Genomic DNA, 18,073 nt, shown 5'->3' with positions numbered 1-18,073 from the left:
ATCGTCCTCACAAAGGGCTCAGCAAGTAACTGAGAGACAATTCCATCTGTAGTCAGAAGCAGGAATCCCCCCCTTCCTCCTGCCTTTCCCATTTACGGATAGAAATGAAGTCTGTGGTATGGACCCTTAAGCTGGTTAGACACTTGAGACTTGGAAGTCCTTAAGCACATTAGCAGCTGGAGGTCCATTATTATTCATTGAATCTCTCCGGGGCCGATTGGAATCCTCCTTTTAATTGTCTGCATTCCCCTCTGTCCTTTTATCACGGAAGAAAGAAAGAAAGAGGGCAAGAGACATGGCAATCGAGTTATCTTGTTACCCATCCTGGCCCTGGGATGGGACGCAGTCTTGAATCTGCTCTTCCCCTCCAGCGAAAGGAGGGAGCGCTGCCCGCTTTACATATTAATGGCAAAATGACAACTCCCCCCCTCCATATCTCCTTTAGCACGCTGCAGTTAATAATTCACATTTCATTAGCACGTCTGTGTGGCCTTACGGTGTTTCCCTTCTGTCGATGAAGAGATATTAGAGAGGCTTAGAGGAGTGGGAATTGGGGCAGGGCAAGCCAAAACAGCTGCTAAGATCAGCTGGGCTGAACTTGAAGTGAATGAGCTTTCAGAGTAGGGGACTTCTTGGCACTCCTCTCCATATTTACCGCACCAGAAAGTGTAGAACGAAGGTACTGGGGCCAAATCTCCTCAACAGCTTGTAAAGAAGCAGAGAAGATCCCCCAGATTGACCAGCAGCAGAAGAAAGCGTGGTAATACCATCCCGTTGGCCAAGCAGGTGGACTAGGGTAGGAGGACGACTGCAGGCTGTCGGACCACGGGCAGTTGTCTGCCTGGCTGGCTCAATGTGCTGCAGAGGTGAAGGATATGGGTAGATGGGGACACCGAAACCCATCTGAGCAGCCATCGTGGGCAAGTTCTGTTACTCCACTGCACATCCCTGCTGGAGAACATGAGTGCCCCACGCTTGCGGGTCAAGCATTGAACTAGCGCACTCAGGAAGCACCAAGCCTCCGGCAGGAGCAATTTTGAAGGGGGGTTAAATGAAATACACCCTCAGAGGAGTCAGCTGTGTGAGTCCTGCTGCCAGCTCAAAGAATTTTACATCAGGAAACTTGTCTCTTGAGCTTGGTTTTCCACACACTGAAACATTAATCAACTTTTGAACCATGTACTGTATGAAATATTCATCTTTTCTTCTTGTGAAAAACAAACCAGAAACCCCAGCTATCTTCAAAGCTGTCTTGTGGCATTCCATGCTCTGATCCTTTAGGAATTGCTGTGTCATTTCCACCTAAGTTTATTCTATGATTGCTGGAGAGTGGGTGAGCTAAAAACCACTTCTAGAGTGACTTTACTAGTGTGTCTAGGTTTGAGAAACAAATGTTTTTTGGCTTGGAATTTGCTGGCCAGACCCAGGCTGGTTATATTTCCATTAAGGAGAGAAAAAGGGTTTAACGCCATTTTCAAACCTAATTTCATGGGTAGCCAATTCATGCTGTGCTCCAGTGGCAGGTGATTTCTTTATTAAAATGTTTGAAGAGAAAGCAGCTTAGATCAGCCATCCTTGAAAGGGGAAAGTCTGTCCTGCCGGTCCTTTAAACACTGGTGGAAAGCCCTTCCCCAGTGGGCATTGCAGCCTTTCAGCAAGGGCAAGAGCCGGGAGACTTGCAGGGATAGTCTTTCCTTTCATGGAGATGGGTGAATATATCCTCAGCACAGATCCTGCTCTGAAACTTATTAAACTATGTGCACTTGAAAAAAGGCCCTAATAAATAACTGTAAAAAAAAAAAAAAAAAAAAAGAGTAAGCAAAAAAAAAAAAAAAGAAAAGAAAAAATCGGATATAAAATGTACCTTCCATTAGCAGACCTTAAGGCACTTTTAGAAACATTGAATGAATGAAGTTTCTTCCTTGCCCTATCTGGGGTAAACAAATCCATCCTGTCCTTCAGTTTGATCTTGCAGTAATGTCATAATCCCACCTTTATTACATCACTGTTGTCATGGAAATAACTGTGATTTCATAAAGTCTCCGTAATGACTTTACCACAAGATCCATTAGGATGGGAAGATGGATTGTGAAGGCTAGAAAAACGCTTTCTTTAAGCAAATGCATATTGGATAATTAGCAAATGTGGCAAAAGGAAAGAATGGAAATTTGATGGAAAAAATAAATGGATGCGTCTTTAACATGGGCTATTTATGAATGTTTTCTTTGATTCAGTTTCAAATGGCACAAAGACGCTATTATAATACTCCCAATCAAGTCTAAAAGTCCCATACTTCAGGGCATAGTCATCACATGTTGAACAAAAAGCCGATCCCTGCCCTAGCTTCATCCCTCTTAAATCTCTCAGAATTTGAAATAAAGGTTCTGGGCTTTCACTGGTGGCCCAGGAGCCGACCACTTTACCATGGGACCATTTACCTAACCAAATGGAGGGGCAGACTGGGCCCACGCTAAGGATGAGGATCCTGGGGGTCATCCTGGCCAGTAAACCTTTTATATCTCAGCTCAAACCCAGCTGAACTAGGGAGCCTTCAATAGGGAACCCCTCCAAGGCCAAAGAGGCATTTGATGCTGAGGTGTTGGGCATCCAGAGGAGGCAGATGATGGAAGTAAACCTTGGGTAAGCAGGAGCTGTCGGGAATCAGACTGTAAAGCGGCAAAGAAATTGCTTTGGCTTGCATCTCATGACAAGGTCTTGAAGAAAGAAGAGGGCTGCGTTAACTCCCTCAAAGTAATTGGAGATACGATGCTGAACACCACAATTCCTAGTTGGAAGCCAGGGCTGTGGGTTCCCCTTGCACTGCATGCCCAAAATGCAAGCTAGTGGCTACTCCCCATTTCCCTGCAAGGAGACATGGGCAAGTGATTAAAGGCTTGACAGAATATGAGAGCTACCTGAACGAGAGTCTTGCATCTCTCAGCACTCTGGGCACCAAAACATCCTTGTGCTTACAGTTAACACGTGAAGTAATTCTGACTCTGGTTTCTTCTCTCCAAGAGCAGTCTGATGCTGATGGCTTATCACTGTGCCTTTCTGCTTCCCAGAGGAGCAGATGTCCTATTGACATGTATTTATTTTTAATTTCTGGAGAGAAAATATGGTGTTTGTGATGGTGAGCCACACAGTGCTCGATGAATATCCTGGCCCGGGCTGAGAGAGGATGCTGAAAAGACTACAAAGAGTGCTGGCAGTGGATTTCAGCTCTGAGCTGCGCAATCTCTTCTCTCCTGTCCCAGTGCCCTTGTGCCCATGGCTGGCAGCACCATGTGCAGCCAGCTCCCTGGAGATGCTCGCAGCTTAGGCAGCGAGGAGGAGCAGGGCACTGGAGTTCAGTGAGGAGGTGTGGGAACATGATGTATGGGAAACGTGCAGGCACCAGGCAGAAATGCTCAGTTGAGGTCTGCTGGCTCCATGCTAAAACACCTTTCTGCGAGCCGCTTGTGCAGCCATTCCCTTCAGAGCTTCAGCATCTCTCCAGCTTCCCATTGCCAGCTACTCCTGGCCCAGGAGTAGAAATGCAGAAAAGCACTCCTGAGCTAATTGAAGTAGTCACATCCTAGCCAACAGCATTTCCCACATTAGCCAAATTTGATCTAAAACTAATCTCCTAGTCAAGACAAATCTCTCCTCTACAATCCTCTTACTATATTTACATATTGAAATCCACGGACCGTTATACTGAATTGGGCCGTGGTGAGACTTGTGGGCATGGCTCGTGAAGCCCCTGGTGCTGCTGGCTGGAGAGGGTATGAGGCACTAGTGACACCTGCATTCTCCAAATCCCTGTCCCCTCTGAAGGGCTCCAAGAGGCTGGATAGCCAGAGCCTAGTTCAGATACTTAAAGTAGTCTTGAGCTGTTGATCTGACTGTTCCTCCTGGTATGTGAAAAATATCAGCTAAGAAAAAAAACTCTGGTAAGACTCAATACAGATACATGATGATCAGCAAATGTTATCTTGTTAATTGGAGGGTCTTACCTAACTTTAATTACCAGCATTGTTACTGACTGCTGTCAAATCCATGATGGAGGCTTAACATGAATTGGCTTTGAGAAATAACAACTTTTCATGATTAATTATTGCTGCTGGTCACGTGCAGTCTCTAATGATCTCCTGGGATGTTTGGCTGGAGCAGGAGGAGAAGGTATTAACCACTTGTCCTGGCTGGGCTCCAGCTTTGACTGTGCTGATTGGTCAGACAAAATTCATACCGTGCCATCAGCCACCCATCATGATGTTCCTCTCTTCATTCTGGCAGTGACAGAGCAGGGTAATGTGTGGTCTGAAACATCTGTTGCAGCTCATAAACCCAGTGTGTTACGGGCGGGGGGGGGGGGGGATTATTCCTATTCTGCCAGACATGTAGTAGAGTGGGTGACCATCGTTGCTAACAGGGAATGGAAGAGCTTGGCACAGCCGAAACAGGAACCACCTTGCCCTTTCCTGTGTAAATACCCGAGCCACCTATAAACCAGCTCTTGGACACATCCCAAGTTGCCTTAAAATATTTAGCTGTAAAGCAGCAATATCGTGGTGCTGATTCACCGTCAGCTCCACCATCTGCGGACCAAGGATGGTGGCCACATCCTGGCATGCAAACCCCAGCCCTGCTTCCACTTTTGTTCCTTCTGCAGGCTGCTGAGGTTGTTTTGGGGCTCACCACCGTGGGGCCGTGGAGTTTTAGCACAGAGCGTCTTGGCTTCTAAGCTCTTTTGCCAACTACAGCGGTCAAGTGAGCAGGCTGACTGGGTTTTTTCCCAGGCCACGGGTCTGAGTTCGGAAATAGGGTGCCAGTGAAGAAAGTGACTTGTGTTTTCATTTCTTCGGTTAAAAAAAATTGTTCGGTGTTTGAAAAAAACAACCAAACAAACTCAACCGAAACCAGAAACTGAACTATGCATTTTGAGTAAAACGAAGCATTTTCATTCAACTTGAAATGAATTTGTCGACCTCCAAACCACTGTTTTTGGGGCGGTGATTTTTCAGTTGTAGTGGTAAACCAGGAGACTTATTATTCACACTGCTCTGCTAATGAGGTCCTGTGGTCTGAAGAATAGGTGCTATATTGACACCTCACTCTCTTTTTGTGTCTGATTCGAGCTCTGTGAAAGTCAGTGGAAGAAAAAAATGCTTTTAACAGGAGTCGGACCAAGCCACTAATGCCATGTTTTGTTTGGGCCTGGTTGAAGGACATGGGGATCCTTTAGCATGCATTATGAATAGAGTCCTATTTTGATAAACAGTGCCATCTTTTTACTTCCCTGAAGTATATTCTTAGACAGCTCTCAAATGCACCAATTTATTCAGAGAGGCTGCTCAGGGCTGCAAGTTCTGCCTATTTATTACCAGGATGTTTTCAGTTTTAAACATAACGCCGCTTTTGATGAGGTCTGTAAGGAATGCTGCTTTTACAAATGTGGTGATGTCTCTTATAATAACCAGATAGCAGCAGGGCATGACATTGCCGATCTTCTTGGCTGCCCATGCTGTTGAGAAGAAGAAATCCTTACACCATGAGAGGTGTCCCTGCACCATCAAGTGCTCGTGTTGTTTGCTTACATACTTGCTCGTCTTATTAGCAGTAAGCAGCAAGCCTTTTGCTAAATCACCAGAGATTTCAGAGTTGCTCCCTGCCAGGGGTGGGGTTGAAAAGTGTTTTAAACCAGCTTCTGAGCTTGAACTTACCCTGCTGTTCTCACTTCGGAGTGGCTAATTACTTGTGTACTGTAACTACCAGCCGCAGAGGAGTTGTAAATGTACCCCTATAAACGGGATATCTCCAAAGGGGGATCGGAACATGCCTGTACTGCTGTCCTAGTGCCATATATCTGTGAGAGCTTCACAACACTGGTGGTGTCCAACAACACTCTCTCTGCTGAGAACAGACAGGTATTGCTTCTTCATGGCTTCCGTGGATGCATCTGAGCTATTGTCTGCTTTCTCCCCCTGCTTAAACGGACATGAACCAAGCAATTTGCAAAACACCCCATAGAAAGAAGTAAAATATTCCTGGCATAGGGAGCAATAAGCTGTCCAAGAGATGCCATCCATTTTCCTTAGGTACATAGTCATCCTCGCACTCTTCAGTGCCTCCATAAAGGACACCCTAGGTCACTCAGAGAGTTCAGAAAGTAGTGAAGGTTGAAGAGGGAGACTGGACAATTTTTTTTTTTTTTTCCATAGGAGGAAATTAGGAAAGGTTCAATTTTTCTTTTTTCCAACTAAAAGCATCCAGCTACTGCCATGATTTTTGCTATTAAAGCCTCTGTTCTAGGTAAGGGAAACAACCGATGGAGGAGATACCTGGCTCAGTGTTAACCCTCGCTTGCCAAAGATGTTGCACGTCTGCAAATGCACTTGTGCATCAGCCTTTCAGGATGACGGGGCTAATTTGCTGTGATGTTGTACTTCTATTTGCCCTATTCTTTGGTTTTCCAAGGAGCGTTTCTGCAATATTGGAGCCCTACATCCACTCTGAGCAGATGTAATCAACCCCCTGTCTTGCCCCGTACGGTGGCTGCAAATGGAAGGAGGAGATCACGGACATTTCAAGTGCAGATCCCAGCTTGCGCAGCAAATACGCCAGGCAGGGGGTCAGCCTCACGGATCTGAACAGCCACTTTTGACCTAAACCTCAGGCCAAGCTGCAAAACCAGCTGAGCCTTGTTCCTACAGCACCGCAGGCTTGAAAATCAAAGCTGATCTCCGGGGGGAATATAGGCTGTGTTCGGAGAGTCAAGAGGAGCCTGACTAGCTGGTATATCTGATTAGCCCGGCATGCTGCCGAGCCTCCCACCCTGCCATCGTCGGCAGGGAAGAGCGTGGGATCCCTCCAGCCCTTAACATGCCACCCTCCTGCCACTCCAGCGTGGGTCTAATCACCGCCTCGGCACAGACGCAGCCGCTCGAGAAGCACCCGCCTTGATTTATGCCGGCAGAAGGGCGAGGGGGGGAAGCAACAGGCTTGATTTTTCATCCGCCACTTCTCTGCAGAGGGATGGCTCCAGGTCTGAAAAGCTCAAAAGCTCTTTCCGTGGCCAGGCTGGGCTGCTCTGGCTGGGTTCTGGAGGCATCGCAGCCATTCAGAGTGCAATCCTTTCCTTCTTCAATTTTCTATTTTTGTTTCATCACCATGTTCAGGACTGAGCAGTAACAGGCAGGTCCCCAAATAACCTGGTCTTCAGCAACAGTATTGTTTTTCCACTGCAATGGAGAATAGAAGGCAGTATTTCTAGCATAGGCTTTGCCCACGTGTGGCTTGCGTGCCCCCGTGGGAGCTGTGGGCTGTTTCTAGGGGTCTGGGAAGGGGAACTGAGCAAAAGAAGCTCGTTGCCAACAGGTCTGAACTCACCCCATGGGCTTCACAGCCCCACTGGAAAATCCATAAAGCTCCACAAATCAAAAGGCTGAAAAATCCCTGGCCTGGAGTCCTGCGTGCTGTAAAAAGGCCTGGGGATACAGAGGCAGTGATTTGTGTGAAGGAGGATTTCTCTGAGAAATAAGGCTTCAGACAAACTTGCGGAAGTGGAAGTGCAGCTTAACGGCAGAGCTGGGTTCATTTGTCAAGCCTCTTTCTGCTTCTGTACTTAGGAGAGTGATATAATAATTGGAGGCAAAGCTGAGGTTAATCAACGCTGAGAACATGATATGCAGTAGCTTTATTAAAAGAAGGGGTGTGGGGGAAGCACAGGGCTTCTTCAGCTCATTTTATTTTTCAGCTTCATCTTTGATGCTCACTGGCATTGGAAAATCACCCTCTTCACTGACCGAAGTGCTGTGTGAGGAAGAAATCTCAGCTGGTGAAGATGGAGAAGTCGCTCCCTTTCAGACTGGCCTCCTAATTGTGCAAGTGCCGTTAGACAGCTTTTGAAATAAGCCTCCTAGGTGTGAAAGCTGCTTTTCTTTTGCAGGCTGAAAAGGCCAGCATGGCATTTGCAAATCCCTCGTGAGCATCGTCGGTGTGAAATTTCCCTCTGTCCCTTTTCTAAATCTAGCTCCCTGCCAAGCTGTCCCTGAGCATCTTGGGTTTCCTTCCCACTGAAAGCCATGAGAAACCAGGCTTCTCGCTCTTGTTCACTCTCACAGATGGTGGCTTATTCCAGCATGGATCTCCACTGAACCGGACAGTGGCTTTTCCACTGGTTTGCACTGGTTTGGTCCGTATGACCAACCTTGCGTGATCCTGGATGCTTTGCCAGGTCACTGTTTACCGAAGTGGAGAAATAAATGCCATTGTCTTCCAAGTCAGGTTATTTTATTGAAATAGAATTTGAAGGGAATATATCAGAAGAGTAAGGAAGGCTGGGGGGAGGGAGGAAATCCCATTTCCCCCCCTTTCCTTCCCCCAAGTCTGGCAGCTAGATCCTGTCCCTTGCAAGCCCAGCTTGCTGGGAGGTCGGGCTGCTCTTGTACCAAGCTGATGGAGGGCTTCTCAGGTGTTAGGTAATGGCTCAGGATGTCCCTGTGACCCCTGGAAGGAATTACAGGGCCATAACTCACAGCTGCTGTTATCTGAATCTCCATACATACAAGTGCCTGTCATTATTTTATTACTAATGTATTTTTATACCAGGCTTTAGAATAAGTAAAGAAAGACTCCAGCTACCTCTAGTGACCTTTTAATCACCTAGGGATGCATTCAGCTCAAAGTCCTACGCCTGAGGTGACAAACACCCAGCCCACTGGTTGGAGCCACTTTGCTTGATGTATTTATGTGAGCGACACGGTGTGACAATTCTATAGCAGCTCACCTCTTGTAGAAAGCAAAAACATCCCAGCTCTCCATCTTTTATGACTGTAAAGTAAAGCCTTTCTGGAGTGTAACTGGCGCAGCAATGTCTTTCCTGGGTCAGCTCAGAAAGCAGGCCGTCATGGTTCATTTAGAGTATCTCGGGTAGGTACTTGGGTACTGTGTTTGCCAGTTGGTGTGAGGGCAGAGCATGAAGGAAGGCAGGCTGCCTGAAATAATGGTGTTGGGGGATGAGTTTTCTCTTCTGCCCAGAGAATCCTTTTGGTTGTACCCGGTAATTACGCTAAAGAAGGATCAGAGAGGCGTCAGTCCATTCAGGATGAATGCTTCTGTTTTAGCAGTGCTGTTTTCCAATGTGGCTAATGGCCGTGGTTAAATTTCTTTGCAGGCTTTTGTAGAAGACCCTGCAGGCCTCCAAAGTTGAGGCAGACCGAGTTATGATACTCTAGCAGACACCCAGACTGCAAGGACTCAGATCTGCCTCCCTGAAAAATTCCCAGGATCAGTCAAAACAACAGAGTTGTAGCAGTTTGCTCCAGATAAGTGGCTTAAGAGCCTCAAACTTTTGTTCTCATTGTTACAGCAGGGGAATGCAGCTCTCCTTACCAGGTTGCCTGGAAGCATAAAGAACAGAAGTAGAAAGGAGATAAGCAAGAGCATGGTGCTCTAGAAGCCAAATAAGTATCTCTGCTTCTTCCAGTTGTTGAGACTCTGTGTGAGCATGCAGAGAGATAAAGGCATAGAATGACTGGAGATGGTCTCATGGGTTTTGAGAGAAAAAAATAAAATAATTGTTTTCTGGAGTCCCACATTCACTGGAAGAATAAAGTTTCAATTTTTTTGGTGCTCTCTTCCCAAATTCCCACTTGCTGAAGAGAGACAAAGGCTTTGCGTTACTGAAAGAGTTGGGCTTCTCTTCTAGAAAAGATGGGAGGGTAGAGGAGGATAAATGGGATGGAAATGGGACAAAAAGAGCAAGCTTCTGGGCAGTGGTGACACCTAAACTCTCTTAATGTTATTACACATCTAGTCCATCCATATTTTTAAACTTGCCATTGCCCACCCAAGGTGCAAAGCAGCGTGTAACAACACTGCTTGGTATGTCCAGGTGGGAACCAGTAAGCCCACTTCATGGGACTGAATGAAATTGGTTTAGCAAAGGCTTCTGTCTTACCCAGGAAGGCCTTTCCATTTGCATTTACCAGCATTTCTGCTCCTCACCTGGGCTTACCACTCATGTATTTTAGAAACTAAAGCAAGTACTGTTATGCAGATAGCAGGGTTGAATTGGAAAACAACTTTGGGTGGGATCTTCTGGAAATCCAAATTGTTAGTGGTCTCTCATAGTGATGAGACAAATTCAAAGAAAGGGACCGTCATAGGATATAAATCACAGACATTGACACGTAGCCTCTGGTTCAGAGTAGGGAAACTGCAGACTGCTGGGAGGGTAGGTTTAGGGGAATTATGCTCTTTTTCTTGCTGTATTATTGTTCTCTTTCCCAAGATCTCTGCTGATGAGCACACCTCGGGGAGGAGATGGGTTGGATAGGCCTTGGGTATGACACCGAGTAGCCATACTGATGTTCCTATGGTGTGCACACATGGTGACGGTATCGCCACCAAGATCTGTAAATCCTTGTGACACTGGCTCACAAAGTCGATCTTGCTTGACCCTACCCTGTTTTTTTCACTGCAAAGCCAATGGTTTTAGGGGGCCACACAGAGCGCTATGTCTCCAAGCTGACAGCAGAGAAGAGTCCTCCACTGACCCTTTTTCCTAGCATCTCTAGGAAGTCCAGGCAGATTTCTCATTCAAAGCCTCCCCCCAGGTTTTGTTCCTCCATCAGACGTAGAAACAACTCCTGGGAGCTTCCTGCTCAGCTGAGAGCCAGGTTAAATTCAACTTTCCCAGGAAACGTCTCTTCATATATTTTACGGTTTAATATTTATCCTCTGTGAAGCAACTTCCTTTCGTGCTAAATGCGCACCTATTATATGCATGGTTTATTTTCAAATTCCTAGAGGAGGCTGAAGGCTCAGTCTGCCTATAGCATAAAGGAACGCATCCCTCCAGCACATCTCAAGCAAGGAAGCTCCCAGCTTTAAGTGACTTTCAACCTAGGACCTTGGGACCTGGGTTTTCCCCATGCCTTCTGGAGGACTTGGCTAGAGGCTATGTGTGCAGGTTTCTCCCAGGTACAGGCTACAAGCATTAGCAAGTTCAAGGCCAGAAAAACATTTTGGAAGGACGTTGTGTTGTTTTTTTTCACTTGCTGGGGAAAGCATTTATCTCTGGATTTGTGGAAGTGACCTCCTGCAGTCATGCTGCAGATTTAGGAACCTTATCCCACTGTCAGTAATTTTTATCAAGTTATAAGAGCTTGATTTTTCCACTCTAAAGCTTGGCTCATTATATGCATTTGTCATCAGCTCTGGGGTCCTGCTAAAAGAAGACCAAAAAACCCCCAAACCTACCCAGTAGGTTCCAGATTTTTACTGTGCCAAAAATAGCTTAAAACGGATTTAGGAGTTTATTAAAAAGCTTCTCCAGTCCTCCTGAATTTCAGTGCAAGCCGTATTCCTAGCCTCCCTCACCTCCTGCCGATACCGCAACGCTCAGCCAGGGGTTTAATTTGGTTTATTCTGAAGGTGAGGCATTTTGCAGGTAACTCTCCGAGATGTATAAGTGGATGTGGACAGTGCTGATGGTCCTGCCTGCGTCTCTTGTGGTATCTGCAGAGGGGTCTGCAGGATTGAGGCGTGCTCGTGCCGCCGCGGCTCTCCATGCGCAGCAGGCGAGGAAAACAGCACGTAGTCGTTCATCATTTTGATCAAGCCTCCTGCCGGGAGCAGTGCGAGTTTCAAACGCTAAATCAAATGAACCAGGAACATCGTTGTTTCAGAAACAACTGGCCACAGTGACCGGTGTTGACACACATCCTAACGGCTGATGGGTCCCCAAGGGGTAAAGAAGAGGGAAGGGGGAGATGGAGGAAATATGAAAATACATCACTGGAAAGCAAATCTGATCTTGGGAAAGTATGAACAAGAAGGACCTTTACTCCTTTAATAAAACTTCGGTGTGAGGAGCCACCTACTGAGAGAGGATCCGTTTCAAAACAGCATCTCTCACAGAACGAGCTCTTCAGCTCGCTTCGCTGGAGAAATGCCTTTTCCTGTGGTGATGTTTGCATTGCCCAGTTTGCTTCTTTGGGCACTGACAGCGTCTGAAACCAGGAGGGGGAAAACAGGAATTAATTTGAAAATATCAGTCCCTGTTTCCATGCTCCCAGTTTTCTCTTGACAAGAATCTGACCATGCAGCATTGATAATCTCCTCTTCTCCCGTGAAAACTGGAAAGCCCAGAGAAAGTTTCCAGGAGGAAGAAAAACAGGCACAAGATCATGGTGGGGAGATGATCTTGCCTTGAGCTGCTCTGCAGCGGAGATCCAGGGCATCGGTTTGGCATCCAGGTGGTCTGGCCAACACCACTCCCGGTACAAACCAGCCCTGACCACGATGGACTGGTGGGGAAGTGCAGGGCAGATTGTGATCCCTTGCCACTCCTTTGGGGCTGGCAAGATACGTTGGATTTGTATGACTAGACTGTGGGCAGCCAGTGCAGAAGATCAATTAAAATACCAAGCAGCTTAGAAACAAGAGCTATAATTGTTACACTGACAGGTCTTTGAAGGGGAAAGAAGCCATCACCCTGTGTAAGACCGCCTTTACCTTCATGATTTTTATCCCAGGGGTCTCGGGGCATGTTTTCTGGGTGTCAAGAATAGGTGGCTGGATTTCCTTTGTGCTGAGCAAATTACAGGCAAAGGTTTGCACCTCGTTTGGTGGTGTGTGAGCTTAGTCACCTCGGGAGAGCGGCCGTGCGGGCTCCTTGCAGGGCAGGTCGTAGGGGTGTGGTGGTGGCCAGGCTTTAGGAGCTGGGTTTGCAGCAAGGGATAAAGCTGCCTGGCAGGCAGCGTGGCAGGGTGGCCGATCTCTGTGACTGCGGCTTAGGCTTTTCATCTGGAGTAAAGGCAGCTCTCTGCGGGACCTGCAGCTCGGCAAGCACTTTGTTTATCAGTGGATTGAGCCTGCAAGCCTGGGAGAGAAAAGATGCCCTTGTGCACACAGACTTGCTGACAAAGTGATGGGCATTAGAGGGGGGGGAAAAAAAAAAAAAATTAAAAAAAAAAAAATCATACTTTTCTCAGGAAACACCAGGCTGCAACGCCTGTTTATTCTGTCTGCCTGTTTATTTGCTTTCTGCTGATTTACTGTAATATATCCAGCATGGGCCTTCAGTGATCGCAGGAACCACAGGGATTTCAGCGGGTCTTTAGTGGCAGCGACTGGCCCGCGGTGGCCCATCTCCTCCCTCTTCAAAGCAGCCCAACGCCATTTACTGTGCTGTTGCACAACCAAACCAGCATGTTAATAATACCCCGAGCATGGAAAGTATAGAACAAAACAAAGCATTGATGAAACTCTTGCAGCCTTTCCAGATGCCTGTCCACATCAGTGTCCTGCTGGGAAGTACACAGAGTGAAATAAGGCTCAGTGGGAGCCAGCCAGGGATCGGTCTGCTCTTCTCCTGTCTTTTCCCAGCCCGGTGGAAGAGTCTTGGGACACGAGGTTGCTCTGCAAGACGTGCTGCTGGCTGCCAAGGGAATGAAGAAGCCTGGTTTTATTTTTATGTAACTTTGGGGCCAGGGGGTGGGGAGGTGGGGGGAGGAAAGGGAAAGGAGAGACAAGTCTCGCTTTATGCTCTGCCTTAAAATTTTGGACGCACAAACTTTCATCTCTCCTTTCTGACTGCCTGCAACAAGCAATTCCAAGTCTTCCTGGGGGTTGCTGCTCAACTGTCATCTCCCCACCCCAAAAGAAGGCAGGAGGATTTGGGGTTTAAACTCCTCATCTAGAGAAAAATAACAATAATAATAAAGAAGGACTCTGCCTGGAAAGAGCAGAGGAGACTTCTGCCTGCCTGCAGGGAGGAAGAGATTTAAAAATATTCCCTGTTGACAGAGAGATGAGTTATTGCAATCCCTGAGCAGCCTGGATGGGTCAAAGCTAAAAGTCTGCGCTGTGCATCAGGGGGGTTACTGGGGGTCTGTCAAAAGGGGGCTCACGTCACTGACTGCTGCATTTTGGTGGGACTGTGCTCCTGGCCTGGTCTGCAGCAGTACCGCTCGCAGGTCTGGGACAGCTCAGTGTGTTTACACCACAGTCTGTCCTGTCTTGGTAGGTGGTTTCTAGCGGATGATGGAGCCCGAATAGGGGAGCTGGAAGGGACCCACACTCTCATCTACTGAGCACTGTGCTGCCAGCTCTTGCTGTTCTTGAGAGAGTCTTGCAGCATCTGGTGTTGTTTCCTGCTATTAGCTGCATGGTTATGTGATGTCCTCTGCTTTCGTTTTTCCTTTTTAAAGAAAGTTTCCAGGCTCGAGGCTGCCAAAAACATCTTGAAGGCAAAGATCCGAGCTCAGCCAGGGGCTTAGGAACAGGAAGGAAGAGCAGTGAGAATCCATCACTTCAAATCTCCTCTTCCTGGGGAGGCGGGGAAGGACCAAATGCTCCTTTTAGATTGCTGGGGTAGAGCCGGTGTTGCTTTGGGATAAGGGGGACAGGACAGGGTCCCCTCCTGAGTATCTTCCATACCTGCAGCAGGGACTTGGGGTGTGCAATACCCTGAGCAACCCATGCTCCTGACTGATGTGTCTTTCTCTCTGGCAGGGGGAGACCTTTGGAAGGTATTGCTTGGGCACCGAGCAGCCGTGTGCCGTAGCCTTGCCCCTGATCTGGAGTGAAGCCACTTCAGGCTGCTCCCAGTGCCACAGGGACGGGCTGTTCATCGCTGCTCCTGCGCAGCACCTGGGACGTGCAGCCCCAACTGAGCACGGCTGTGTTGCGTAAATGCCGGCTAACGAAGCTTCCCCCGTGCTGAAGCCAAGAGATGACATTGCAGAAACAGTCTAGGTCAAAATAAATTGCTTTCTGGCATTCTGAGATTATCTAAACCCTTCCTTTTCCCAGGATGAAAAGGAACAAAGGCTCTTGCCTGCTCAGGAAAGAACCTGGAATACCATTTCTGTGAGCCACGAGAGCTTATTAGGGGCAAGGGTAAACAAAGATATTTGGGGTTAATTTACTCAGGAGGGGGAGGAGGGAAGAACAAAATGCTGTTTTTTAAAGCCTGCCACTTCTTCTGTCAATAACAGCAGGTTGCTGGTCTGGGTTGTCGCAGGCAGCAGTGTCTTTTCAGCGTATTGACTGGCAGTCCTCGGTGGTTTCTCTAACGGCACATTGATTTTACATGGACTCTCTTCCAGCTCAGCAGCTGCCCAGTTGATTAAAGCGGTGACAGTGCTACCGTGTCACTTCTGACGGGGCGAAGGGGGCTGTGAGTCAGCCCCGGCTGGTTGGGGGGAGCTTTTTTTCCCCTGCCCAGGGAGCCCTGTGGCCTTTTTCCACTCAGAGGCTGTTCCTGGTGCTGTATTCCCCCGCTCACCCTCCCTCCCATCACATCTTCCTCCGCTCTTGCCGTCTGTTCGGCAGCAGATGCCTGTGCACTTTCGGAGCCGGAGAACGCTGGATGTTTTAGAGCTGTGCAGAGCTGGCAGGCTCCAAGTCCACCGGCACATCCCCATCCTGGGTGAATACAGCTGTTGGCAGCAGGCGGGAGCTGCTGGAAGTTGTTGGTACCTCTGATGGTGGGACCGGGTCTCGGCTCCGGGTACTGACCTCGTCCTCAGCACTCAGTGCTCTTCTCCTGAGGCAGCAGCAGCTGCCTGCTGAGGAACAAAACCATACAGGAGAAGCATCTAATAAACCTAGATGTGGATTTAAAAAATTTTAAAAGCTATTTCTTTGCTTAGGAAGTGGGTGTAGCGACCCCGTGTTGAAGTCCTTTCGCTATGGGAATGTCTCCTCTGGGTTAGGTGTGCATGGAAAAGGGAAGTCTTTTCCAGAGCTGCATGCTGGGCCTCCAAAGCTGGGGATTTTTTCTAAAGTTTCATAAGATCCTCATTTTTTCATGCCTCTGGAGCCAGGTGATTGAGAAGCTTTCTAGTGTGTGGTCTAGCACAGAAAATTTTCTTTAAGGGGTTTGGAAATGGGAGGAACATAGAGAGAGAAAACCAAATTTTTATTGATTTATTTTTAAATCTTATGGGTTTGAAATGCTTGAAAATTGGCCATAATGGAAGCCTTTCTTTTCAAAAGGCATGTAGTTCCACGTTAATGTTGTCGATGAAGGGCCACGGCATGAAGGGAGAATTCCTTGCTCTGGGCTTCAAAGCTGCAGACTGAATAAAATCCCTTCCCCCTGCTGCTGAACTCACTTTAGTGAGTGTTTTTCTCCTGTTTGGGAAATAAAGGAGATAGGACTGTAGCTTAAAGATAAATCTGTAGTTCTCTTAGCAAAATCAGTTCCTGCTGGGGTCCTGGCAGGAGCAGCTTGGAGGGCGTTTGTATCTGCTGGAGCGGGGCAGACCTGGCTTTCCCCCTGGAAGGAAACCTCTGACATTCAGAGGAAATTGTTCTCATCTGATGCAAAACTGAGAGAACTTTGGTTTACCCATGGAAATATCTTGTTTTAGTAAAGAAAAATCTAAAAGCTTTCATTTCCTCCTTCCCCCCCACCACAATTTGTAACAGCACAGCAGATTTGCCTGTTGCTCCAGTGTCTTCCAGCTGCCCGTGGGACTCCTCAGAAGGCAAGGCCATGCTTCTGACGTTATGGTGTAGACCTGTGAATGCCCGTGTACCCCGGTTTAAGAGCAATGGCCTGCAGCTTCCCCCTCTTCTATGGCAGAGCTGTATCCTGCACGGCAAGAGCATCACGGACCAGGCGTCTGGGCTGCCTGGGCCCCTGCCAGGTGAGCTGGCAGGAAACTGCACATCACTCCTTTAAATCCTCCACGGGGTTTGGTGGACATTTGCTGCTCAAAACATTTCTGTTCTGTTTAATTGTCGGGTTTTGATGAACGGCCGCTTGGGCAAGAGGTTTCCACCTCCCCTTAGGGAATTCCCAAGGCTGTCAGAGGCTGTAGGGGATATTTGGGAACAATCTTTTGAGTTTTTCTGTTTCCTCAGTTTTATATTTGGAGCAAAGACTTCTGTGTGGGCCGAGTCTTAAAAGGATCGTCACTTGCTTATCATCACCTAATGGTAAAACCTGGCTCTCCCCATCCTCCCCCTTGGGCAGATGAAGCTATGCTAAAAGCAGTCCCTTCTTTTTGTCCATCAGTGCATGAAAACAAAAACCTGCTGGGGGACTGAAGCTGAAAGTCACCTCTCTGGGCAGATTCGGAGCTTCCAGAGAGAATCCCAGTTCTCATCCAAAACTAATAGAGAGAAAATTTCCCTAGGAAATATCGGCATGGGCCAGAGAGCATTAAACTGGAACTTTATGTCAATTAATAGCCATATAATTACAACCTGTCCCCTCCTTGCTGCTGACTTCCCCATGTAATTTTCTTTTAATTTTTGCTTAATAGGCATGCATGAAAGATTAGCTACTCGGCGCACTGCTTGCATTTGATATGTAGTAGGCTCAATGGTAAGGAAGACTTAAACGTGCTCCATCTGTCCTGGGCCAGCCCAAGCTACAGCAAAGTGACACAGCCCGCCAGAGCAAGGATTGTGCTGGAGGGACTGCTGCTGCTTCTCAGTTCTTCAGGGGATGAGGAAACTTAAAGAAAGTGGAGGGGAAGAAAAAAAAAAAAAAAAAGGTGAGTAGAGCTGGTTGCTGGCTTGCAACAGGAACATAGCTTTTCCTCACTCTTCCCCCAGCCCCTTTCTTTGCTCTGAGTCCATTGCAGCCCCCAGCACTCTCCATTCTCACTCCTTTTCCCATGTGAAAATGCAAAAATGGCATCTGCTTCGTCACCCAGAAGAGTCTTCTCTCTTGCAGAGGGAAGAGTCCTTCCATGCCAGGCCTGATGTAAAAGGCAGAGAAACTTCCCCCAGCCACGCTCTACTATACCAATTCCAAGGAGGGGAAAGAATTAAAAAAAAAAATGAAAAAAGGTCAGAATTGGAGACTTTAACGAGCATTAAATTAAAACAGTGTGCAAGGTCTGTTTTGGTTCCCGGGCATGAACATCGTATCAACTCTCCACTCTGCCTGCTGTCTGATAACAGCGGTACCCACCGGCTAGGCTCAGCCTGTGGTATGATATGCAAAAAAGAGGGAAAGAAATAAAAAGCAGCAGCCTCATGTAGCCTGGTAAACGTAATTTCAGGTGTCTCAGTCTCTCTTGTTGCTCCCGTTCCCTGGCTCCTAGGTAATTAATTCTGC

General features: G+C 47.6%; 1 protein-coding gene across 1 annotated transcript in view; it reads left to right on the top strand.

Moving 5' to 3' along the window:
* Positions 1–18,073, top strand: part of LOC122154883 — an 87,756-nt gene that overhangs the window by 63,413 nt on the left and 6,270 nt on the right. The window contains exons 2-3 of the mRNA XM_042807931.1: positions 16,455–16,649; positions 17,271–17,504. Coding sequence (XP_042663865.1) covers positions 17,456–17,504 — 49 coding nt within the window. The 5' untranslated portion in view covers positions 16,455–16,649; positions 17,271–17,455. The remainder of the gene's footprint in view (positions 1–16,454; positions 16,650–17,270; positions 17,505–18,073) is intronic.

Source organism: Tyto alba, unplaced genomic scaffold (genome assembly GCF_018691265.1).
Source record: "Tyto alba isolate M040663 unplaced genomic scaffold, T.alba_DEE_v4.0 Super-Scaffold_1, whole genome shotgun sequence".
NCBI classification, from domain to species: Eukaryota; Metazoa; Chordata; class Aves; order Strigiformes; family Tytonidae; genus Tyto; species Tyto alba.
Note: the sequence above shows the minus strand (reverse complement) of the source record. Positions and strands in the feature narration are given on the sequence as shown.